Raw genomic sequence first — 25,128 nt, 5'->3', positions numbered from 1 at the left:
GATATTGTTTAATTTTCCGATTGAGATATCCACGCTCTGGCTATTCTAAATGCAAAAATGCATCAGGGAGTTATGACAAAACTGTAACTAACAAACTAGATCCTAATAGAAAGCTGTTAGCTTCCCTAAGCTACAGATAGGCCTATAAGGTAGGCCTATTTACAACATAAATTGTCAATAGGCTATGCTGGCGACACAAATAAAATCTCCTTTGGAAACCAATGGCTTACGCCTTACAGTATCAAGCGGACTTAAACTGCCATATCATGGCGAAAAGTTGTAATAAAATTCACGCATCTCCATGAGTCAAGGAAAGCGCGAATGAAGTAGCCACTTCTAAATGGGACCCACTACACAGTAGCTTAAGGTGTGTTGCTAAAGCAGCCATAATGAAATGAAGGTGTCATTGTTTGGATACTTCACACACACGTGCTTTTTAATCTCACAGACTACAACTACCAAGCTGGAATCAAAGTACATCGATTCCCCTCTCACACCCTGCACGCACTTAGAAACAGGCGTCTCAGTCTCACGCATGTATAGGCAAAACTGTATCAGACCGGTGTAACGTTGGTAAATCTTCCATTGCACAGAATGATTTTGTAGCACGTGCAACAAATGACAGTCGAAAGATACAATTACAGTGCTGCTATCAATTTGCTTGGTATAACCGCATTTATAGTTTTCTACAAATGCAATCAATCAAATTGGCCTCCATCGCTCAACCAACGCTAACGGTAACATTATTGTACCTATAGGTCCTTATTAATATTATAAGATTAACGTACCTGCAGTAAAAACCAAGCATGTCCGATAAACATTCTCAGATTTATTTCGGCTTCAAGAAGAAATGGGAATTACATTTCATGTGAAGAACATTGTCCTATCCTTATTAGACGTTCTCTGCGGTAAACTACAGTCCTTGTAGGAAGCGTCCATTGTTTTTCCAACCCAATTTTAACTTCCAACAAAATTACGTTTCACTGCAACGATGCGCCATCTAGTGGACAAACGACTACGTATCGCCAATACTGGAAATGCAGCCATGATGATGATGAATATTTGGCTTTCTTTTAATCCTACTGAATTTGTAATTATGTATCGGCCGTTCTAATACCGATAGTATGTGCGTGCCTGTGTGTGTGTGCATGTGTATATGTGTGCACCGCCATCTACAGGCCAATGAGTGTACAGTCACTAAATGTACACATAGCCTACATTTTTTTAGACCCCCCCATGGATGAAACCCCCAGAGAATGCCAGGTCAATCATACACATAAAATTTGGTGCAGTTCTGAACATCTTAACTGAAGATAGGGGCGATTAAAGCAGAATGATATTGCATTTTCATTTTCAGATTCTTCATCCTCAGTGCCACGGTTCAGGTAGTTATTTAGGAAAAACTGCTTTTTTTGCGGTTGGGGTGGCCCAGCACAGGGGGGTGTGGACGAAACAAATTTTTTCCGTAAAAGTCTAGTGGGGCTACATACCCACCAAATTTCATGTGCACCGATGTTTCGGTGTCCCGGGTATCGTTGACCAAAAATTCAGGAAGTAGATGACGGGGAAAAAAAAAAAACTTTGACAATCATTATATGACCGCCGCTAGCGAAGCTAACTTATTACTATATTGCAGAATTCAGTGTCAGTGCACCACCATGCATACTACTACTACTAGTAGTAGTAGAAGGCAAGCAGTAGGCAGTGTACTGTACATATCTATCAAACCACCTAGATGGTGAGGGTGGCGCAAAACAAGGTCAGGGAAGCCTTCATGCATTGTAGAATGTTTTGTGGTCCAGAAAGTTTGAGAACTCATGCACAAGGCTATTGAGTTGAAGGCCCGTTGAAACTACAATAAATAGGTCTAAAAATAGGTTTATCGTGTGTGTGACTGTTCAGTACTGTTCATATTGACATTTTAAAAGCAGACTTAAAACTAAACTCAAAAGTTACTTTCTCTAGTAACTAATTACTTTTGATATACAGTAATTGGTAAGGTAATTCAATTACTTTTCAGTAACTTGCCCAACACTGGTGGGCATAGACTGTATATGCGGGTGGCTCTTTCCAATAACTGCATTAGGATGAATAGTCCGCAGCATTTCAGGGAGACACAAAACAAAGCTCAGCTTATCCACCCGTTCTCTGCAAATATCTTTAGTGAACTTTTCATGTGTGACCAACTAAGCGTGTGTCAGCACAGCACCACACCTAGCCTTCATCTCCCTACTCCTCTCTCTCTCTCTCAGACACACAGACACACACACACACACACACACACACACACACACACACACACACACACACACACACACACACAACACATACACAGGACCACACACAAGTGACTGATTTTGCAGACTGATTTATATTCACAATAGCCTGCTGTTTTGTCCCTGGTGTGGCAGATCGCTTCTACCATGAAACTCAGTAATATCATCTTTAGCCTGCAGCCATCCAATTGATTCATTTCTCAAGTATTCTTCAGGCACGATGCACAGCACACTGGCTGCTGTCTGCTCAAGAGCTGAAATAACCTATTAGGCCATTCCAACCAAGCAGGACAGAAAGAGAGAGAGAAACAAATCCCCCCTCTACAAGTGTGTGTGTGTGTGTGTGTGTGTGTGTGTTTGTTTGAGTGTCTGCTGTGTTCATTTGTCTCTCAGTGTGTGTGCATCTGCATGTGTCTGCCTCTATTTGTCTCTGGGTGTTCCTGTGCGTGTGCGTGTACACATCTGACTAGGTGTGTGTGTGTGTGTGTGTTTTCCTGTGTCTCTTAGCATGTGTGAATCTGCATGTCTGCATTTGCTTATTTATCTCCTTATCGTGTGTGTGTGTGTGTGTGTGTGTGTGTGTGCGTGTGCGTGTGCGTGTGTGTGTGTGACAGTGTGCATGCATCTACATATGTGTATCCCAGCATCTCATTTACTAAAGTGCCTTTGTGATATCATCGCTGTTGTACACTTGCAGTGTTTGTAAAGCTTTCTGATATATTGAGGCAGACATTTCATGAGGATGTTCTGTACACTTAAGATTACACTGCAGCAGACTGTGTATTACATATATTACAATAAAGCTGAAAACAAATCATGAAAACCCATATTGAAAACAGATTGCAATACTTCAGCTTGTACATGAAATATGGCCATCAGATTTTTATATGTACTGTACTTTTCTATATGTACTGTGTTTATAAATGGTACATAAATAGCAATGAATGACTCTTAGTTGAAATAGAAACTGTCTGTATTATGAATTATTTGGTATACACAGTGCGGTTTGGGCAGTTTGTATTCTGTGGTACGCAGTGCTGTGTTCTGCCAGAGCCAACTGGGATCAAGGATTCATGGTGTAACACGGGATTCGTGTGAAACACAAAGGCTGTAGACTTTTAACTGGTAGCTCAGTGCTATGCTGCATTTCACTGCACTCCTAAAAGTGAGCGAGTGAAAGAAAGTTTGCTGAGAGAATGGTGAAGTAGCTCTCTTCTTCATCCAGTATTGTCTTCTGGTGCAGGTAGCCAGGATCGGGGAGACATGTAACAATACAACCGTTGTGTACAAAATAAAAGCTTGTAGACCCTTAACTGATATTAAATCCTCTGCAGTTAAAATAAGACAACTCACAAAAAAAGAATAGGAGCTCAAGAGAATGTCACACTAATGCATCTCAAACTAGTGTAAAGAAGTCAAAACTACTGTCTTTGAATACAACCCTTAAAGGGGTGGTTCAGGATTTTGGACATAGGACCTCATTTCCAAGTAAGCAAGTGTGATATTTATCAGTGGAGACCGTTTTCAACACGTTTCATCCAGTCCTTCTAATTGCAGAGTTCGCAGGTGCTAGGCTAGCGCAAGTCAACGGTATGTGCTAGCCTGCCACTAAAGACAGTCTTACCCACTCCAAAGTACACCCGAGGCAAATAAATTATAACGCCAGACTATCGATGTAAATGTCTGTATTGACAGTGTCATTTCTAACGTTATTCTATCCTTGCATTTCAACGATCGCATTACATTTTGAGGGACTAGTTTCTTAGCAGTGGCGGAATTATACTTGCTCCGGTTAGTAGTACTGCGCCAAAAAGTAAACAGTAAAGCGCACTCCAATGGGGATACCTAGTAGTAGCCTTGGTAATATCAGTCCGCCGCTGAGTTGCAAAATGACTACTAACAACTTTAGGGACCAAAGTATAACTATTGCAACGCGATGCAAGGGTAGTTGTATTTCTTACACTATTCTATCAACACAGACATTTACATCGATTGTCTGGAATTTGCCTCGGGTGTACTTTGGAGTGGGTAAGACTGTCTTTAGTGGCAGGCTAGCATATACCGTTGACTTGCGCTAGCCTAGCACCTGCAAACTCTGCAATTAGAAGGACTGGATGAAACGTGCTGAAAACGGTCTCCACTGATAAATATCACACTTGCTTACTTGGAAATAAGGTCTTATGTCCAAAATCCTGAACCACCCCTTTAAAGGGCACACTGTTTTTTAGTGTCATCAATGTAGTAAATTAATAGTGGGAAATAAAATGACTAATTGGAGTACAGCACTGCAGGGCTCATAGTGGAGCGGAGCTGCAAACACGTCACAAGAGTTGGAACTTTTCCTCCTCCTCCTCCTCCTCCTCCTCAGTTGAAATGGCAAGAATAGTCTGCATGTAATCACTGTAAAGTGGGAGTGAGCTGCTAGAACAAAATATGTTCCCATTTTTTCTCTAGTGCTCGGGTGCAGCTAGTGTGTACACACACACACACACACACACACACACGCGCGCAAAACTAACCGGTTTGTCAGCAAAACATGGGGCGTGAGGAGAGCCTGTGCTATTTCCCCTTCACCACAGCACCAGCTTAAGTAAATGGGTGTATAAGCAGCAAAAAACCCTCTCTCAAATGACTGTTGATGAGCCTCCACTGGAAGGTATTTAAGGTTATGGATGGCAATGGCTGCCATCGTGGGGAGAGGCCTAATTCAAATCGCAAATCTCTCTCTCTCTCTCTCTCTCTCTCTCCTCTCTCCCCTCTCCCCCCCCCCCCCCCCCCCCCCCCCCCCACCGCTCATCGCTCCCAGAGATATTATTGTAATCTATTTAGTCCTTACTTTGCAGGGTTTGCACTCAAAAGAATTTGCTCTCTTACTGTATTCCTCCTCTCTCTCTCTTTCTCTGTCTCTATTTCTTCCCCTCTTTCTCTCACTCTTTCCCATCTCCACCCTCTCTCTCTTTCTCCACCGCTCTTGATTTGTAAGTCACTTACCTTCATCAGAGTGGATGGCATGCTGTTTATCACTCAGACACTAATTTATTACAAAACTTTGAGCAGGGAAGAAGATAATCAGAGATAAGGCTGAAATTGTAGCTTGTAGCGCGAGCGCATAGCACTCATGTTTGAAAGATGAGCGCCTGCACTTCCTTAAGCCAAGCCACATTTGTAGAAAAAAAGGAGAGAGAGAGAACAAGAGAAAGTGCAAGAGAGAGAGATAGAGAGAAAGAGAAAGACAGAGAGAGAAAGAGCATGAGAAAGTGCAAGATTATATATATATATATATATATATATATATATATATATATATATATATATATATATATATAGAGAGAGAGAGAGAGAGAGAGAGAGAGAGAGAGAGAGAGAGAGAGAGAGAGATATGTGGTGCTAGGTTACAGTAGGTAGGCTGGCCATCTAAGAGCAGCTACTGTACGTTTCCCTGCTCTAGTGTCGTGTGGTTGCCAGGCACTGCTGAAGGGAAGCCTGAGGTGTCTTCAGACTTGGACATTTCCCCTCACATCCTCCTGAGGTTAGTGACCGTCATGACCTCGACAGTAGTGGGCCTCTCTCTGTGTGTTTGTGTTGGTGTGTGTGTGTGTGTGTGTGTGTGTGTGTGTGTGTGCTAAAGAGGGATGGTGGGGTTGGGTGGTGGTTTGACGACCGAGTCTTGCCTTCGTTCATTTGTTCGCTCACTGCGAATGAAGGAGGGAATGAATCAGCCGTTTGACAAGTTGGTTCAATTGCCCCTGGTCTGCTGCCTTTCTGATTGTTTGGCTGCCGATTTCTCATCTCGCCTGCTGTCTCTCTCAAGGCCTCCAGGGCTTCAAAAACTCATTCCCTACTTTTCCACACGAGGTGCTGTAGTCCTGCGTGCGTCTGTGTGTGTGTGTGTGTGTGTGTGTGTGTGTGTGCTGGGGGGGTTGGGGGTTGTTGGCAGGGTTCACCAGTGTTTAGTTCCAGGCAACAGAGGTATGTTCACCTTTGAGGTCCCTTACCTTTGTAGTTGATCTTGAAGCCGATGGATCCCACACTCTCGTCCGACTGGAGGTGCAGCCACATCTGGTGGGTCATGCTAACTATGAGGTCAGGAACGAAGCTGCCGGTCAGACTGCAGGGGGAAATCAAAGTGATCACGGGCACCCTGCCTTCAACATCATGTGTTTACCGTCTTTGGTGCTTGCTAAATGAGTGACTGTGATGCATCATATGGAGAGGCATCCATATAGAAATATACACAGGTCTACATTTTTGTGACTACTGTAAAAGCCAAAAGAAAGTTGAAATTATCATTTAAAAATGTGCTTTGCTTACTAGTTATATTTAGTCAAAAGAGGGCTGTGATGTCTTCAATGACAAATTAGAATATACATAGTTATTAATGCATGTCACAAACATAAATGCACAACAGTAGCTTAAATTACTAATTATGAAGTTAATTGTTATTAATTATCCTCTCAATAACAAGATGCAGTTACATTACACGTCAGCATAAATCCCTTGGAGGTCAGGAGGGGTGAATGGGGACAGACAAACATGGCCGGCACTCACACTTGCAGCACAGTGGACGGGTCGCCGACTTCCCCTCCATCGCCGATGGTTAGTGTGTCGTAGGCAATCTCCAGGTCAAACTCCTCAAAGTTAATCTGTATTACCTGTCGCAAGAAATGAGGCATTGCAGGAAGCGCAGTGTCAAATGGACCTGAATTAGGTTTTATGGCTCTTGCATAATTGATTCCTGCCAGCTAACGAAAATGGTGGTGCAGGGGACCACCGAAAAACAGCTGCGCACAGCAAAAAAAAAAAAAAAAAAAGAACTGGAAAGGTGGAGATTGCAATAAACCAACTTCTGTCAGATTTGAATGATTCTTCGATTTCTTTCTTTCTCTTCTGTTCAATTCTTTCTGGAAAAGTATAAGCAATTCATGACATGCTGCTGTTGTCCTAACTGTCCTTCTTTTGAAAGACTGCCTGTCAGAAAGGTGTATTACTCTTTCAACAACTATTTACAGAAGTGTAACAACATCACAAAGACAGATGGTAGATGGTGTCTCGAATACTCATCAATGCGAAGCTCAAACAGTTCAAAAGCTGGGTTTCCTTTAAGGGGAGCTATATGTGTCCGTCAGACACTTCTTTATGGGACACTCATTACTATTGATGTTACGATCAAAAATAATGACAGTAATCGGAGAGGACAGCAATAGGTGTGCTTTGTACAATGAAAGGCGGTCTCTCTGTAATTAAATGGCAGGGAAGACATTTTCTTATTCCTCCGCATGGTCCCTCAGGATAGCAGCCTGTCTTATATGATTTCCACTCCCCCACTGCATCTCCATGTTGTAAATCCAGAGGGGGTTCCACTCCATATGGCAAAACAAGGGGAAAAATATCCTTCTTCTGCCTAATTACTCTAATTACGCACTACGCAGTCAATACATTAATACAAATCTAGTTAATCCGGAAACCGGCGAGACAATAGAGACGTTATTGTTCGTGCCGGAGCTATGGTGAGCATTGTGCAGCCCAAGGAGCTGTGGCCTATGAGCTCCATGTCCTTATTAACCCATTAAAGGAGCATAGGAGGAGAGAATTAGTTGCCATGACGACGGGCTCTGCGGTGTGGTGTGGTGTCGATGTTGTGCGGCGCGGCACGGCGGCTAAGGGGCTGGCTGGGCATGGGAGTCTCCCTTGTAATGTGAGCTGCTTTGGAAGATGATTGATGTTCCAACAGCACTCTCCGGGTTGCTGTGCATGGGGCAACAGAGAGCTCCATTTAGAAATATCGATATCGTGAAGGGAAAGGCGGGGGATGGAAAAAGAAAGGGGGGGGGAAAGAAACAACTACTCTCAACTCTGCCTCCTTGCTGAGGCGGGGGGGAAGTACAGCGCTCACCTGCCTGCGAGCGAGCAAGCGAGCTAGCGGCCGTGCGGGCGGCGCCGAGCTCTGCACTGCACTGCCCCGGCTCTGCGCTGGCCACTGAGTGAGACTTTCTGTTGTGCAATGATTAAGGCAATGGAGCACAGTATTGAATGGCAAAGTAATGAGCCAATATAACAGAATTATTACCCCCGCAATGAAAAGGCGAAATCTTGTGAGGAATGACATGGGCGAGCAAACAAGGACCATACTCTCTCTCCCTCTTTCTCTTGCTCTCTCTCCCTCTCTTTCTCTAACAGACAGATCTATTTGATGTGAATGGGCAGACAGACCTTCTGAATAGGCCTTTATGTAAAAATCCTGCGGTTTAGTTGTGGCAGAAAGAGCCCTCTTTATGGAGTCCTTCATCACTGTAACTGTGCATTGCAGCGCCAGAACATTCTCAGCAAGGCCAGTATGGGTTTTTTTACCGCAAAAAGGCAGCCACACCTAACACATTCACATGGCCCACTCAAATGGGTCGAAACAGTTGGCCCGCTGGTTTGCTACGTGCAGTCTCACCAACAACACATTATTATTTGTCAGAATAATGTGCACACCACTCCATGCTGGATGGGTGCATTGTGGATCTGGAAACGAGCCTGGAAGGGAGAGGCACGTCACCCACACCCCGGGAGAGGAAGCCTGAGAGGGTCTGAAGGGTCCTCCTGAACTCCAGTGGGGCCACCGTGGAGCCAGCTGCCTGATGAAGTAGGATCTTGTGTGTGTGTGTGAGACTGTGTGCTATTGTGCCGCTCTTTGTGTGTGTCTGTGTGTGTGCGAGTGTTTGTGTGTGTGTGTGTGTGTGTGTGTGTGTGTGTTCTATAGTGCATCTCTGTGTGTGTATGTGTGCGCTCAAGTGTGTGTGTGTGTGTGTATGTGTATGTGTGTGATCCCCTCCACAGTATAATCAGGCCCAGGTGCTTTCCCTGGCTGTTCTGCATGACTATTTGTCCCCGCAGATTAGGGATCACCGACAACAGCATGCTTCCGGCCCTCTCATCAGGCCCTTCCCATCAGCCAGGTGTGGACTTACTGGGTCAGGGGAGAAGATGGGCCCTCACCCTCGCCCTCACCCGCACCCTCCTCATGCCGCACACTCGACCACCGAGCCAAACAAGAGCTGGGAGGAAATGGCTCTCAGTCTCCGTGCAGCACAAACACAGTCTGAAGAGCCAACCACCATCCTCAGGTGCAGAATTACACCGCTGGCAGCAGCTGTGGCCCTGGAAATGACTACAATTTCAAAATCAGCTCACATCCTGCTTCATCAGGGGTCAGCCAAGTGCACTCAAGCCGTTTGAGGTATTTACTGACCATTTTCGTTAGAGAAAATTACTTTTTCAAGAAAGGAAATATATGAATGTTGTTTTCATTTGTGTCACCAACGGGACAATCCATCAATACCGAGTGCTGAAATGTGAGAATTAAAGATTATGTTTTGTTTGTCAAAAAGAGTATGTGAGTTTTAAAGATGACTTTCTATCTGTCAGAATGGGTCTCAGTCTTTTGTTACTCAGGCTTCAACAGCTTGGTATTTACACTAATTGCGGTTGTGCTTGGGTAGATTAATTTGAACTGCACAGCGATTTGTCAGTTTGTCAAAACACGTCTGTCAAATTACAGTCTTGTCATTAAAAAACACTGCCAGAGGATTCTGTCCCATCTAGAAGCCTCGCCACCACCAAAAAAGATAGAGAGAAAAAAATGTCATTGTGGATATTCAGATGTTAGATTCAAACTTTCAAACAGTTTGCCTCTAACATTCTCCACAGGACTCCCTGAGGCATAGGAAACTGGTGATCTGGAATAATTTCCTTCGATAATCAACAACCCACCATTTTAGTTAGGATCGTATGGGGAAAAGTCCTCCGTTCTTCGAAATCGGTCGGGCTTTGATCGGGCAGTTGATTCAGAATATTCTATGCAATCTCCAATCTGGATGCACAAGAGGGATTGCCAAAGTTTCTTTTTTCTTTTTTTTTTCTGCGAGGCGAGAAAGATTCAATATTCAAATTTCTTGTTCACATCAAAACAGTCAAACACATCTGCTTGTGAGTTAGCACCCTGGGACGTCATTAGATTAGTGCCTTCTAAATTGAATAAACAAGAAAGCACGAGGAAAATCAGCCCTCCCTCAAGCGCCATCATCGGCCAACTTTGATCTGCCAATCAGCAGACGCTGAGGCGCTCTTTACGGTATGTCACCCGTATGGCTTATCGGGGCGCAGCGATCACGAACACAAATCCCACTGAGCAGGTGCACGTAATCGCACAGCATAAGAGACAATCATGTCGAGTGTAATGCACGAGTCAGGGCAATCCCGCTGCACTATCAATCAGATAAGAGGATTACCAGGGACACTTGTAATTAACTGTTCCAACATGCATCCACATACTATCTCCTCCTGTGTACAATTCACTCCGCACAGTGTCAGGATGATCACTGAGGAGGAAAACAAGAGCATTGATATGTGACACGGGCCAGATCTCCTAAACTGGAGAATGTCACTGCCACTGTGCCTTGTCAGAGTGTCCTGTTGGTCTCGGGCCAGTGCGTAGAGACAGTCTGATTAAGCATGGGCTTTTTGGCACTGCTTCTGACCACTGACTGTGCAAAAAAACTAGAGGCACGAAAATGAGCTTAAAAAAAACAAGGAGTGCTACAGTGAACATACTGTAGGAGCAAGTAATAATGAGCTTTAGCCACTCATGTAACTGCATGTAACTGTTCACACTAAAAGGCACCTGGCAAACATTACATTTACATAGATTAATTTGCCCAACACTGGGAATCAATACCCTCCGTTTAGCAAAGATAGCACTAAGTACTAGTTTCGTTAGGGGCTACTCTCAGTACAATCTAGTAATGGAGGAATACCTATCGCTTCGTGTGTATATGTTCCAAACAAAAAAGGCAGACTAGATTCATTAATCTACCTCAATTAGACATGTGCGGCTTTAATTTGGCTAGAAAATGTTAGATTACACATAGCACATTTACTGCATCAGTGTTTCAGTAGTCTCAACCAAACCAAACATTAAGCTGGTGGGGCAACATACATAAGAACACTTCTGTGTATTCTATTTTAAAAAAATCAGCAGTTATCTACATGGTTATTGAGTGTTGTTTTTTGTTTTTTTTCACGATCTGACCTTAGCTGTTTCACCAGAGGTTAATAACCCGAAGAGAGATAGGCCATGGGAGCACAGGGCATTAGGGTTTCTGCATGATAAGGCATTTCTGCGTCTGAGCAGGACTATTCACTCCACTGCATTAAACACCCGCATGTGAGACCACAACAGAAATTGCCAATGGACAAAAGGTTGAGTGCACTGGGCTAAGGAGGGATGGCCATCGGGAATGAGGCTGGTATGCATCTTAAAGCTTGTCCTTCATGGCAACCGGACCTAAGAAGCCCATTCAGTATAGATGAATAAGCAGACGACAAAGTAATTGAGTGTGTGTCCTTGTTTTTGGAATGAGATACACAATTTATTAATGTATGTATGTGCTTATTTATTTATTTATTTGCTTGATTACTGTCTTACTTATTAACACATGTACTGAGTTCCCACAGCATTCATTCTGCTGGTGTATAGAAGGACCCATTCATGGAAACAGCAAATCAGAATCCATTTAATGCTTTAAAATGGCCATCTATGGACCCTTTCAAGAGAGTTCCATTATCAGCATCATAGTTGGCCCCACAAGACTTCCTTTTTAACATTCCATATGCTATCTTAATGCAGAGGAAGTAGATTGGGGCCCAAATAGAACGTTCAAGCATTGTTTTTGTTTTTATTGATGAAAGGGTCTATAGTGCATCATCACTAATGACGTCACACTTTGTCAGGGAAGAGGGGCAGAGGCAGTGGACTAATGTTTGGAAATTGAATTAAGCCTTGACACGCCACAGCTCCCCCTCACCAAGGTTAAAACAGGAGTGCAATATAAATAAATTGCTGCTCTAAAAATTGTGTCTGCCAAAAATAAATGAAGCAATAATGTTCTGTGGAGTAAGTCGCCATTAGCTATTTTTCACTTCAAGGAGGGCATAGTGATCGGGCAATTTGAAGAGGCTACATTTTAGCAAAATCATTTCGGGTCTCCTCAAGTGGCCCTTTTATAGAGGGGGGAAATTAACTCTTGCCACACACATTTTCCCCCCTTCCCTCAGACATTCCTTAACTGTGCAAAATTGAGGACTCTCTCCAAAATTGCCTTTTAGAAAAAAAAGACTAACAAAGACCCACCAATTGAGAGCATTTATAGTCAGTTTACTGCACACCAAGACGAGATGGAAAAATTGCAGTGTATATCCTGGGGAGCAACACATCTGCAAATGGAGTGCAATGGAAAAAGCATGTCCAGGTTCGTGCTTTCTCTTTCACCTAAAAACTCCTATTCTTTTTCATCTAAAAAAAGGTTTTCTTTCATCTTCTTGTATTTACTAGCTGATATTCTACAGCTTTGATTGCCGCAAGGTCACGTTGTTAGCACAAACTGTGAATAGGTGTGATGGGTGTCATTGGCATAGACAGTGCTACTGGCTTTGGAGAAAAATAACATGCAATGTTATGAAATGTTTCATATGTATGCAGGTGCAGATCTTGGAGTTACTATGACAACTCCCACTGTTGGATACGACGAGCAAAGTGCGGAGTACTAATGAATATAAATATATGGCCAGTTTTAATTGTGTCGGGAAGACAACTCAAGGGCTGCAGACTGAAACAGATAGTAGAAGGTCACTTCATAGTTCAGGGTACGCCGCAACTGTGTTTTTGTCGAGACTTTGACATCTTAGCAAATTTAGTGTGCGGGCCAAATAAGTGCTCTGGTAGCATTTGTCAAAGAAATTTCTCTTGCTTCTGAAGGGGACATCAAAACAAGTTTTGACTTATTACGAGACAAAAAACAAAAAAAAACTCCCCGTTCCAAGGCTTCAGGACAAATAGAGAAGTAGGACTCTCTTGGAGAAGCATCCGAGGTTCCAAATTGGTCAAATGCCAGTTCTATAGCCTCCCCCTCTTCCATTCCCAACAAACGACAAAAATAAATGTTGAAAAAATAGACACTAAAAAACAACCTCATGACCCACAAGGCTTTCATGCTACTCCCCATCTATCACCAAATGGGAATATGTCCAGACAATTTCATAACGGCTTTCTGAACATTCAGATGTTTCAGCCTGAAAACTGTGGGGAGAATAAAAAAAAAAAGAGCTATGGCAGGGGAGCTCCAGCCTTGAAGGCCTTCCCTGCTGCCCTCTGATTTGATTCGCATGAGGGACAAGCGAGGTGGAAGGGGTGGGGTGTAGGGGTGGAGCTTTAATCAACCTCTCTGGGTGGCCACTCCGCGGTGTGTCCTGGAGGCTGAATGGCATTGCACACAACCGACGAGGGGCTACTACCTGTGGAGGCGGCACGCGGAGGCTGCGTCGCAACACGGGGTGTAAAACTTCTTTATGGACAGTGGTGCAGACAGGTGCAGAGAAGGTCAATGGAAGACACTGACTGGAAGAAGAAATTGGTTTGTTGGCCTAATTTATGGTGCCGCGAAGCGGGTGGGTGGACAAGCAGGAGCGGCGTCACTGTAGCCGCGCAAACGAGAAACTTGGAAGGCCAGTCCTTGGATTTGTGATGGGGCGTCCATTGAATCCACTCCCTCTTTCTCTCTCCTTTTCTCCTCCTCTCTCTCTCATTCTATCTTCTTTTCTCCTCTCATCTCTCTTTCCCTCTGTCTCTTTCTGCACCCATACCCTTTTCTCTTGCTTGGACAGTAATTCAGGGACATATTAGCTGTTTCAATGGCTCAAATCAACCCAAAATCAATTATGAGCTCCACTGCTCACCAGACAGAGATGAAGAGGTCCCCAGCAGGACTCGTATTACAGAAATGACCGTTGGTTACATTAGTCTGGGTGGCACTGGCCACTCTCCAGGTCAATCAGGGGGCATTTCCTTTATACTCGCATATGTCCTTTTCTTCCCTGCATCCCTCTTTCTCCTCTCTGTTTTCTTTTCTTGTTTTAGGCAGGCTTGTTTATCGTTTTTGTATTTCCACAGTGGCACACATACACAGAACATACTCACGCTGACGCCAAGCTACGTGTGATTTTACCGCCTCTTACCGCCTCTTTACAGTGAGCGCATAAAAGCCGTCGTGGCGTATAGAGCTGAAGTGCAGCCATAAAGGCAGGAACAACCGCAAATAAAAAAAAAAAAAACACATCCCCACCTATATAACTACTCTAACTAGCAAACCCCCTGAGCAGACCGTAAAAGTCCGCGGCCGTCGTGGGCGAAAGGCCTTGGGGCCAGTGTGCTGATGATGGAGAAGGACGGGGACGGAGGGAAAAGGGGGAAAAGGGAGGAGGAAGATGAGGAGGAGGAAGAGGATAAGGAGGAGATTTGGTTTGGATCACGCAGAAGGCCAGGAGGCAGTAGCTGGCCAAAGAGCTGACGCACGTTCGCTCTGCACCAGCGACGACACTGACCCTGGGAGAGGAGCGGAGAGACGTGCCGCCAGAATACAGATGAGGGTCTCCATGGACCCGTAGCAGCAGCAGCAGCAGCCGCGGTAGCAGGCCGGCCCAGCCCAGCCTATGCCCCCCCTCCTCTGCTCTCCTCTCCTCTGGCCCTAGGCCCTGCCCGATGAGGGCGGCTTTCTGGAGCGAGTGCAGCTGGGAGCCGGATGGGTCCTCCGGGGGAGAGGGAGGAATGGGCTGGGAGCCATCCAAAAAATATTTCATCAATCCGTCTCGCTTCCCCTTTTTTCCTGCAGCTTTGAAAGCCACCCAACACCTACCCAAATGTGTTTCGGGGGAGTTTAATGTGTTTTTTTTTTGGAGGGAGTCGTTAGTAGAGTACTTTTTTTTTTTTGGTTTATCGATGCTCCCAAGCAGAGAGGATTTGGCTGTTTATATGCAGAGCAACACTGTGCATGTGCTAGCACTGAGTTATACCCTTAGCTCTCCTTTAGGGCATATAGTGTGAACACCGGACGAAAACATCCAACTTGACTCCTGAAGGACGCCACCTCATCCGTTCGTGTGGTCATGAGGAGCAGGCACACACAGACACACACACACAAACAAACACACACGCACACACACAGTGGCTGTCCCTTTTTATCACCGTCGCCATCCGTGAGGCGTCACGTTCGATGAAACGACCTACCTAGCGCGCGGGTGGCTACAGTAGCTGTGATTATCGACATCCACAGCAGTGACCAGGGCTAATTGGATCTGCCAGAGGGGAGGGTCTATGAACAAGCATCGGCACAGACGACCTCACACCGTACTGCTGTTCTTAATTATTCACAGTCACTGGAAAAAAATACATACAACAAAAACCCCATCTCTTGAGGGACTGAGAGCTGGAATTACAGGCTGTTTCTTGGGGTAACTTACCTTATTAGGGTTACTGGCGGTGATAATCCAAACACATTGGGAGTTGCTGTCATACTGAATGGGGAAATTCGGCGATGTGAAGGTACCGGAGGGACCCTGAAGATTGGAGCCGCATGTTTTCTCTGGGAAAAAGGAGAGAGCAGGAAAAAGGGGGGATGAGGGCCAGAAGAAATGGACAAAGTTTTGACATTTAATAAGTCAGAGCGTACAAGAGCACCCTCGTAATTGGCTACAGATGTTGCTAAATGCCAGCAGGCTCATTTTCGTGTCGCCGGATTTTTTGGCTAAATAACACCGTGCTCTCACCGTGATAAGCCTTTCCACCCCCTTTAAAGATGTGTTTGCCTCTCTCCTTCCTTCTCTGTCGCTGATACTGAGATATTTGCAAGTCTAATACATCCCCAACGCCGCCATCCCCAGCACCGTCATCCGTGAGCGATTTTCATTTGTCAGCCATTAGCAATGAGAGATCTCGGGCCTCAGACAGCTTCCTCGAATGGAAGCCAAAAGAGTTCATTTCAAGCTAGGCTTAACCAAACACACCCAGACCTGATCCATCTACATAATGGAGAGGTGCCAGTAATAATTTGTTAAATAGATATGCCCCTGTGCGTTTTTTTGCCAAAAGCTTTGGACAGGGACATAAAGAATAACAACAATAATAATAACTGCATATTAAAAGAGAGAGAGGTAGTTTATGCACACTGGAGTTGGGCCAGTCTTATTTGCTGCATTCATCAGCAGTGATGTCAATGTGACGGTATTTTGATTGAAGACAATGGAGCGACATTCTCTCTCGAGGCGGCTATATTTTGTCTGATGCTGGCATCTTGATTGCTTTTGAAAGTAAATCAGACATTATCAGTGAGATGAACCCGGACGTCGTCTGACTCCAAAAGTGTTGAGTCTAAGTTGGTCCAAAAGTGCTGTAGCTCTTTTGCGAAGAGTCACCCAGGCACAGGCGGGTAATCAAGAAAACAAGAGAGTGTCTGCAGAGTCCACAATCACGCATTTAATGTGGAGCTTAGCAACATAGTTGCCATCATCACACTTGAGGAAGAAGTGGGGCTTAGAGGCGCTGATGAGAAAGCTAGTGGCGATAGCATCTGTAAGTGTTTGTGTCCATGTCTTAAAGCAATACCATTGTGTTTTCTTTGTCACGATAGCGCTCTTCACTAACAAGGCAAATCAGTTGATTAGCAACCCAGTCATTTGTTACATGATGAATTGCCGAAAGTGAAGCACTGCCTCTTATCCACAGTCAACCTTTTGCTCTATAAATGCACAGACATAAAAAAGCTGTTATTTTTCATGCCAGGTACTTACCTGTACGTAAACCACTTTTATCAACAATAAACTGAACAGACGTGCGCGCGCACACACACACGCATACAAGACAACACGCACAAAAATTACTAGACAGTAGGACTCAAATTTATGCTTATCTCAGGATACCCTTGGGCTGTCCTGAAAATATAGATCTAGGCAATTTTCTGCATGGTTTCAAGTGGCATCTCCCTTAATTAGTTTGTGCAGTGCGTAGCCGCAGGAGCAAGCAGGCTTCTGTGTGACATCAAGCTAGTCAGTTAGCACTGAGCTAAAGGTCAGAAGACCACTGTGAGAAAGTGCCGAAAACTTTCAGAGTAGCCATAGGAGGTGTGTGTGTGTGTGTGTGTGCGCGCATGCTTGCGTATGTGTATGCATGGCAAAAGCTAACACACATTGCTAAACACTTTAGTGTTTTATTAATGAGAACTTTGTGTAAGTGCAGTTGGGCAGGTAGTTGTATGTGAGAGAGAGAGAGAGAGAAAGAGAGAGAGAGAGAGAGAGAGGGCATACACCTTATATAGGTGTGTGAATGCCTTGGAGCAGAATGGGGAATTTCCTTTGCACTTGTGTTCCCAGCGTGAGGCCTTGTTCTGTTCGAGGCCCCCACTGGTACAGCATTCTGTCTGCAAGACAGCAGGATCCTGGGCCAACAGGCACACTGCAAATGCCCCCATCCTGTAGGGTGGCAGAGATGCAGCACCAGATTACCCCCCTCCTGACAACATCCTGCTGGCCCGACGGTTGCCACGGCAACGCAGGGGCCCTCACCTCAACTCCCTCAGCTTCCTCCTCTAGCACTACAAAGCCCCTCCCCACTCTTTTCTTTCCCTCCGTCTATTTCTCTTTGCTCTGTTTATCTCTCTTGTCCTCTCTCTCCCGCACCCTCTCTCTACCCTCTTGAGTTAAGACAGCGTGAGCAGTGGTACTGAAGAGACAGGCACAGAGGGACATAAACACTTCAGCCCTCTCCTCCCCCCACCATCCCTTGTTTGCCCTCTCTGCATCCCTTCTCCCTCCCCCCCCCCCCCTCTCTTGCTCTTCATCTCCCTCTTCCTCGCTGTCTCCATTTTTCAGCCTGCTTTAGGGGGCCCATCACATAAACATAACCGGTAACAACTTATGGACCAGGGTGAAATTTAGGGGCCCACTGGGTAACGATGGAGGGGGAAGGGGGGGTAAACAAGAAACGGGGGCTTTTGGGGTGGCAGAGGACGCGACGCTCCAATATTCTGGTCGGCCACCCTGTGCGTGCGTGCTCGCTTCCGCAGCTGCGGCCTGACAGCTCAATTATCAGCTGTTAAATAAACGGCCTTGGCTTCCGCGGTCCCGCTCCTGGCGTTGCCGCCGCCCCGGCAGAAATTATCTATAAAATTAAGAGACGGGCGGGTGTGCAAACAATTCATTACTTGCCCCAACGACATCCTGTCAGTATCCATCCCACCTTCACAAATAAGGAGAGGCAAGGCAAGCTCGCCTCGGAGGTGGTTGTGGTGGGCACGTGCCAGCCATAACGTCGTGATTCACCTCCGCGTGCGGGACGTCTCCTGATGTATCAGAGTAGCCAGAGCCTGGAGGTTATGGAGCAATAGAGGCTCAAACACCTCCTCTCTTTGCCTGTACCCACTTGGGGACCGATGGACTATTTAAGCGCTAATTCAATTATTTAGCTATTGTGTTTGTGCATGTTTGGGGCGCAGGGGACAGGGGGCAAGTGGGAGGTTGTACCGAGGTGACTCGTTTCGCGCATTCACATTCACATTAGCTCAGACGCCCCCCTACAGTGGTGCCTCTTAGCGTTATCATCTCTTTTAATCATTAACTTTCATTCGGCTTCCTAGGAGGAATGCCAGCCGGGAGATAAGCCCTCACTTCAAGATAATTACCCATTGGCGCTGATAAAATACTCCGCCCATGTATCACTTGTTTCCTCTTCCTCCACCACACCTCCACCCCACCCCCCATTTTTGGTGTTTTATGCCTCTTGACATTGCACCTGACCTCCGACAGAGGAGAAAGGAGCCAATTCAGCAGAGGGAATAAAGATTAGGGGTGCATCGTGGAGGCACCGGAACAAAGTAACCTAAAAAACAATTGCCACCCGGAATGATCAATGACATCATTAACCCTGGGCCACAAAGTGCTACCTCCTTCCCCTCTCCACGTCTGAGATTCAGTGTAGACATGCACACACACACAAACACACACACACACACACACACACACACACACAAACTTAAATATCAGCCCTCCAAATGGACACAAGTACACTCGCCATCTACATCAGGCGTTCCAGGAAGGATATGTTTAAGGTAGTATTTCTGTACTATCCATTACAGGCTTCATGTTCTTTCAGATATCAAAGCCAGGGAAGCAGAGCTATGTGAATGAGAACATGACTTAGAGATAGAACAGGTAAAACAGCTTTCCAAACTATTGTTTGCATGCTGCTGTTTAAAACAGCAATGACTTATTTAACCTTTTTGCGGTTCTGTCAGAAATATGTGAGCAATGGTGAGAGACAGACTATCTGTACATATGCAAACAGAATGGCAAAACACTTTTATTCCCAAAGACGTTGTCAGAGAACTATTGTAACAAAAGTTCTAAAATCTGGTTGTCAAACTGGCATCTGTGTGCTGTTCTTGAGGCCATATGGCTTTGTGTTCTCTGCCGTGTTTAAGTGCCTGCGATTGAGTGCCGAAGAGGTCGTCTGTGACCACAAGGACATTGGTACTGACTGCGGCTGGTCCATAGTGTTCATGACCAGTGTATGGATTTGCATTGCTCCTGGATTGTCCATTTGAGGACTTCTCATGTCCTTTCATCACATGTGACTTTGCACTTTGCAGAAATCATCATTTGGCATGAGACACCTAATGCATTGACTCAAATCAGTTGTTGAATGAGTATTTGATGTTTGCAATTCAAGATCTGCATCTCTACAACTGCAATAAACCCAAACACTAGCGAATAATTTGGGACCACTTTTATAGCCATCTCCAAATGTCTTTCCGATGGGGAGAGGACTTGAGGCAAAAGTAGCCAGAGGCTCATCCAATCACAACCTATTCATGGCTTTTTTTTTTTTAAGTTGTGAAAATAGGGAAGTGTAAATGTTATTGATTGCAACAAGATTAGGCATTAACTGTCTGGACCTCTCCCCTGAGAGCTCTGAACTTCACACTTCAAAAACTAAATAGAGCAGGACACTCACATCGATTAGTCAGTCAACCCATTGGTGGGCTGAGCAAACCAAATACACAAATAGGTAAATAAATAAATTATATATATGGCGCTGTTACTGATGATGAAATTCATACTGGTTGGATTAGTCTCCTGGTGTGAAGCTTCTTGCTTCTCTTCCTAAACAGCTGGGTTAAAGAAGGCTATTGTGATGCATTTCAGCTTTCAGATGAGATTTATATGCAGTCGTTTTTTGCAGAGCATGCACCTTTTTTTCCCCCGCTGGCACTTGACTTATGGGGTATTATTGTATAGCCATGTATACATGCTGATAAACACCTTGACGGTTGTCAGATCAACCATATTTTCTCAGGGCGGCTAGTGAGCGAACAATCAACTCTGCAATGCAAAGTGTAAATGGCAAAACCAATGCCAATACCACTGGCTTTCTCCTTTATATCTGGCATGCCTGTCTTTTGGGTCCTTCGAGTCGGATGACACCAAACCCCATCTGCCCCCCCACACCCCCCCCTCCTCGCTGAGTTCAACCCCTGAGACCTTGGTGGGTGGCACACATATACAATTTATTAGTTAGACTCCAGAGTCATGCCATCACCTTGGGGGCTCTGAGCGAGCCCGGAGAGTGGGAAAACATCCAGCTAGGTGACAGCCAGCATTCTAATTGATATCAAAATTGAATATCTACTTTTAATTGACGAGATAATAATGTCTGCATATTAGCCGAAAAACAATCAGAGGTGCATGCCTAATTAATGAGAACGGAATGTCTCAAAGGGGAAGAAGGGGAGGTGGTGTGTGTCTGTCTGTGTGTATGTGTCACTGAGTGAGCATACAATTCGGACATTATATGTGTGTGTGTAGTGTTGTGCGTGTGTGTGAATTCATGCATTGATTGCATCAAAGTGAGTGTGAGTGTACCTCCATTGATGTGTGTAGTGGCGAGGGCATATATGCAATGCTTTGTGCATGACACTGTGTGGTTTGTGAGAAAGTTTGTGTATGTGTGAGTATTCCGCAGGGTTCACGACAATGCATATTGGTCTCCCAGTGTGAGACACCGAGAGAATAATTATGCCTCAGAGTTGTCCTCGTCGTTCCAACTCATTTTTGCCCCTAATTAGATATAATTAAACTGTCGGCCTGAAATATGGAAACACTTCCTGTCCGCCATTAGGATTTAACAACCACAACCCGAACACGGACACTCAGGCACTCGGGTCACAGCAGGTGAGGAGACAGGGCTCCTTTTTTTGACGGTCTCCATGCCTTAGATGAATCTCGTTACAGCGTTGTGATTTGGGTTGCCATGGGGAACAGACACTGCTGAGGAGACTGCATTCTACGTGTGTCAAGTGCTTGACTTGTGATGATGGATTTGTTTGTTGGAGACGGAGGAATTGAGAAGTGATAGGTGCTACGTGACTTTATTAAAAACCCTTTTGTTAGCCAGCGAGGCTTCCTCACCAGAGTTGTCTTGCACGTTCTGGAGGAACATCTGGTGCCATCAACAAAGCCTGGGCCTTGCCTGATTTAGTTTTGAGAAGTTTTTCTCTGTCTTTGTCTAATTGAGTGTTAACAACACACTTTGAGAAAAAGACCTAGGTGAATGTATTTGAATGAATTCCATCAGACAGTATAACTTCTACAGAATTGGCATCAGACTAATTAGACTTTATCACTTATTGAAATGTTAACACTGATGAAGTCAAGATAAATGTAATCTTTCCAAACCTGTGATGGCATTAAGCAAGCATCACTACTACAACATCTCCCAACCAACCCCCTTTGAAGTCTTACAAAACAATGACTTGAGGTCTTCAAAAAAAAGCAAGTGCATGTGGCCGAACATCAGCAGACATGCAAACAGACCATGGAGCAGAGACTTTCCAGCAGAAATGCATCATGGAACCGTCATTTTTAATATTTGAAAAGAAAAAAAATCAAAGCATCTAAAGTAGCTGTATCTAGCAGGCTAAGGCCCAGCTAGAGGATTGCCCACCTTTGCAGACGGGCCGGTGGTCACTCCATGCTGCGAACACCTCCGCTACCCGCTGACAGGTGATGGTCTTGGAGCCCTGGAGGACGTGGTCCTCATCACAGGTGAACTGAGCTGTAGCCCCGATGCTGGGTAGGGGAAAAAGTATCACACACACACACACACGTACACACGCACACACACAAGATCAAAAACTGAATATGCATGCACACATTTGAACTGACTGAGGTAGATGCTTTTAGTGCAGGCATAAGAAGTGATTTTGCTGACATCCTGATACTGGTCGTTGTATTTTTTCCCTCCAGCAGTCAAAAACTCCTCACAATTCAGCTAAGCTGTTGCCTACTTACATGACTTTAGTTCTGTCACGCTTAGTATAAATGACTTGACTTGCCCACACTTTCCAAAATATGTTTTCAAAGTTTCTTTCATATCAAACTGGACATTGCATAAGGCGGTGTGTGATATTCTGCAATTGGCTTGTCATCCAGTGTGAGTGTAAACATTTCAGTGTCTAAACGCCTCCCCTTCTCACTTACTTCATCTCTCTCTCTCTCTCTCACACACACACACACACACACACACAGACACACACACACACACACACACAGACACACACTCCCAGTGTTCCATATAAACACCTCAAAACAATTACATCAGCAGCCCAGAAGGGATCTTTTGTCTTTAATTGGCCTCTGTGCCTGATCCATATGCAGGTTGTCAAATTCCCTGCTGAGCCTATATTAGTGTGACTTTGGGGCTACTCTTTTCTTCCTTCCCTCTGAGGAATAAGGGGAAATCCTGATTGGTATTCTGCAAGGAGCTTGGGAGAGGGCCATTGTCATAATCAGGTGCCAGGATATTAATGACATGTGTCACTCTCGCGACAGCCTTCATAATGCAAGGCTGAAAGTTCCCCCTGCCACGCTCATCTCATGAAAAAAAAAAATGTCCTTCAGCACTCAGGTTGATGACAAGCGCAAAGAGAGAACCAGCAAACCTGGGGGGGGGGGGGGGGGGGGGGTTGGGGACCGGGTGATTCAAACCACAGATGGCCACTATGGCCAAGCAGGAGCTCACCTTATACCACTAACCAATCATTCATTTGAGAGACTGAGGTGCACTGATGAAATGACTAGACTCAGGTGAGCTGCTCGCTGGAATCAGCTCTTTCTGTAGGTAGGACATTACTCTTTCTGCATCATGGAGGATTAAAACATGGTGATTTACTGTTGGGTCTCAGCTCTCTCACTAATCAGATGTAATAACAAAGACATGCTGTATGACACATTCATTTTTTTACTTTAGACATTTTAAGAAATAAGAAGCACTTTACGAGGCACTTCCTAACAAGCATAATTATAATATACAATGACTTTACTTTATAGATATACTTACCTGAATGTTATAGGACACACTATGCTTCTGCTAATTAGTTAATTTGAAATGTGAACAGTTAAATTCACAGAGCACACAGAAATTAGCATTATTCATTAAAATTGTCATAAAACACAAATGGTTATGTTTTAGCTCAGAGAACTGTCCTCTACTAAAGAACTAGTTGTGAAAGCGTGCGGCCTTTACAACCAGATCTTAAAGTCCACCTGTGTGTGTCAACAACCAGTCACCCTCCATCCACTATCCCCCATCCAGAGAGAGGGGGCGTTGTGAGTGTGACTTTGCACCCAGTCAGTGGGTGGGGGCGGGGGTGATTACCTGAAGTCGGAGCCAATGCGCTTGCCGTTGTCAGGCTCCCCTGGGTCCGGGCAGGAGTTGGACGCCTGTTTGATGCCGCCCTCATTCACTACAAAGTCAGAGAGAGAAGGGGAGAGAGTTACACGTGCTGGGGGAAGAGATGGAGATGGGGGGGGGGGGGGGTGGCTGAGCTCAGGCAGGGACCAGAGCTGGATTTTGGATCATGCTGGCTTCATGCCACAGTGAAACGGCAACGGTACGGTACGGCACGGCTCCTTACACAACCACCACAGACACCATCACTCACGACAAATCACAGACGATCACAAGACCATCACGGAAGAGACCCAGCAAGACCTGGGGTTTGTGTGTATGGTGTTTCTGGATTAGTAGACATGAGAAGCTTAGCCAAGTGAAGGCAAAAGAGAAAGACAGAGAAAGAGAGAGAGAGAGAGAGTGAGGGAGGAGAGAGAGTGAGACTGCAAGGAAAAGATGGATGGTGTGGTCAGGAGAATCACTAGAATCACTTACAACCTCAACATCCGTGAGTGATCGCTATAGGGGAAAGCTTTAACTTAACTTTTAAAAAGCTTTAGGGGGAAGCTTTAACTTAACTTTTAAAAAGTACAAAGGCAGAGTTAGGCGACCAGACACTGAGGTGAGGATGATTAATTCTGACCACCCTCTCCATTTCAGACCCTGAGAGATGCTCAGTTTTGCCGACCCCTCTTAGCATGGTGCTATGCCCATACACGGTCTGCAACGAGAGCTCAGAGCAAGAGGCACGTCAGGACAGAAGGCCTCCTCCTCCCCCTCCCCAACAACACCCACCACAGCCCCTGCAGCAAGAGCATCAGCCCAGACCACGAGGCCCAGAAACAGACCCTAATGCCTTACTGTTGGCTCATGCTCATGACAGGCCCCCCCCTTCAGTTCAGCAGGCCCGGACCCTCGCACTTCAACACCGTTATTATGTTACCGAAGGAGAGAGTGGAGAGACCCGAAGTAAACCTTTGAATCATTACACCACAAAGCTCACTAATTTCTTGTTCAAAGGAAACTTTTTGAACTCCCCAAAGTTTTGGTGGGTATTAAGGAGACCGGATGTTATTTTGAAGAGCTGAGTTCTAAATAAGAGTCGTTTTCCTCCTCAAATTCAACTGCTGATCTGCGGCAATTAACACGAAAGGGGGAAAAAAACAACCAACATTCTCGCCTGTTGCTTTTCTTAATTGCTCCAGTTCTTGTTTCATTTATCTGTTTGTTCCTCTCCCCCCCACCCCTCTAAAAACA

The 25,128-nt window shown here is 45.2% G+C and overlaps 1 protein-coding gene across 1 annotated transcript in view; it reads right to left on the bottom strand.

Moving 5' to 3' along the window:
* The window catches only part of csmd3b (CUB and Sushi multiple domains 3b), a 387,713-nt gene that overhangs the window by 168,196 nt on the left and 194,389 nt on the right, over positions 1-25,128 (bottom strand). The window contains 5 exon segments of the mRNA XM_042077517.1: positions 6,272-6,384; positions 6,825-6,928; positions 15,612-15,733; positions 22,144-22,268; positions 23,857-23,944. Coding sequence (XP_041933451.1) covers positions 6,272-6,384; positions 6,825-6,928; positions 15,612-15,733; positions 22,144-22,268; positions 23,857-23,944 — 552 coding nt within the window.

The sequence above is a fragment of the Alosa sapidissima genome, chromosome 21 (assembly GCF_018492685.1).
Source record: "Alosa sapidissima isolate fAloSap1 chromosome 21, fAloSap1.pri, whole genome shotgun sequence".
Taxonomy (NCBI): Eukaryota; Metazoa; Chordata; class Actinopteri; order Clupeiformes; family Clupeidae; genus Alosa; species Alosa sapidissima.
This window is presented reverse-complemented; position numbering and strand designations above follow the sequence as displayed.